The 1,039-nt window shown below is 71.5% G+C and overlaps 1 protein-coding gene across 1 annotated transcript in view; it reads left to right on the plus strand.

Moving 5' to 3' along the window:
* Positions 1–327: 327 nt before the first annotated feature.
* The window catches only part of FZD8 (frizzled class receptor 8), a 2,836-nt gene continuing 2,124 nt past the window's right edge, over positions 328–1,039 (plus strand). Inside the window, exon 1 of the mRNA XM_025397289.1 lies at positions 328–1,035. Coding sequence (XP_025253074.1) covers positions 464–1,035 — 572 coding nt within the window. The 5' untranslated portion in view covers positions 328–463. The remainder of the gene's footprint in view (positions 1,036–1,039) is intronic.

Genomic DNA, 1,039 nt, shown 5'->3' on the forward strand with positions numbered 1-1,039 from the left:
CAGCCATCTTGACTGCGCACCGCGGCCCGAGAGGAAACTTGCAGCGCCGCCGCCCTCTGTGCCCGGCGGAGTCACCGCCGCCCAGCGCGGCGGGGAGAAGTGGTCGGGCGCGCGGAGAGGAGGCGAGCGAGCGCGGGACGATGAGCCGAAGCCCGGACGCTCTGCGCCGCGAGGGCTGAGCGCGACCTGGGGCGAGCAGAGAGGACCTTCGGACTGTGGCGCGCGCCTGCGGCCGCCTTCAAATCCCAGGAGCGGCGGAAAGGAGTGCGGAAGGGCCCTGCCGAGGCTGCGGACGCGCCCCTACGAGGGGCTAGATTATCAGCAGACTCCTCTCCCGGGCGAGGCATAAGGGAGATCCCAGATCACCGGCTTTCCCCGTCTCCGGCTCTCTCGTGCCCCCTCCCCCCCGGCACCCTTCTGCGCGCCGCCTGGAGGGCGAGGGCACCGGGCCGAGGCGCACAGCATGGAGTGGGGTTACCTGTTGGAAGTGACCTCGCTGCTGGCCGCCTTAGCGCTGCTGCAGCGCTCTAGCGGCGCGGCGGCCGCCTCGGCCAAGGAGCTGGCGTGCCAAGAGATCACCGTGCCGCTGTGTAAGGGCATCGGCTACAACTACACCTACATGCCCAACCAGTTCAACCACGACACGCAGGACGAGGCGGGCCTGGAGGTGCACCAGTTCTGGCCGCTGGTGGAGATCCAGTGCTCGCCCGACCTCAAGTTCTTCCTGTGCAGCATGTACACGCCCATCTGCCTGGAGGACTACAAGAAGCCGCTGCCGCCCTGCCGCTCGGTGTGCGAGCGCGCCAAGGCCGGCTGCGCGCCGCTCATGCGTCAGTACGGCTTCGCCTGGCCCGACCGCATGCGCTGCGACCGGCTGCCCGAACAGGGCAACCCTGACACGCTGTGCATGGACTACAACCGCACCGACCTCACCACCGCCGCGCCCAGCCCCCCGCGCCGCCTGCCGCCGCCGCCGCCCGGCGAGCAGCCGCCCTCGGGCAGCGGCCACGGCCGCCCGCCGGGGGCCAGGCCCCCGCAC

Source organism: Theropithecus gelada, chromosome 9 (assembly GCF_003255815.1).
Source record: "Theropithecus gelada isolate Dixy chromosome 9, Tgel_1.0, whole genome shotgun sequence".
Taxonomy (NCBI): domain Eukaryota; kingdom Metazoa; phylum Chordata; class Mammalia; order Primates; family Cercopithecidae; genus Theropithecus; species Theropithecus gelada.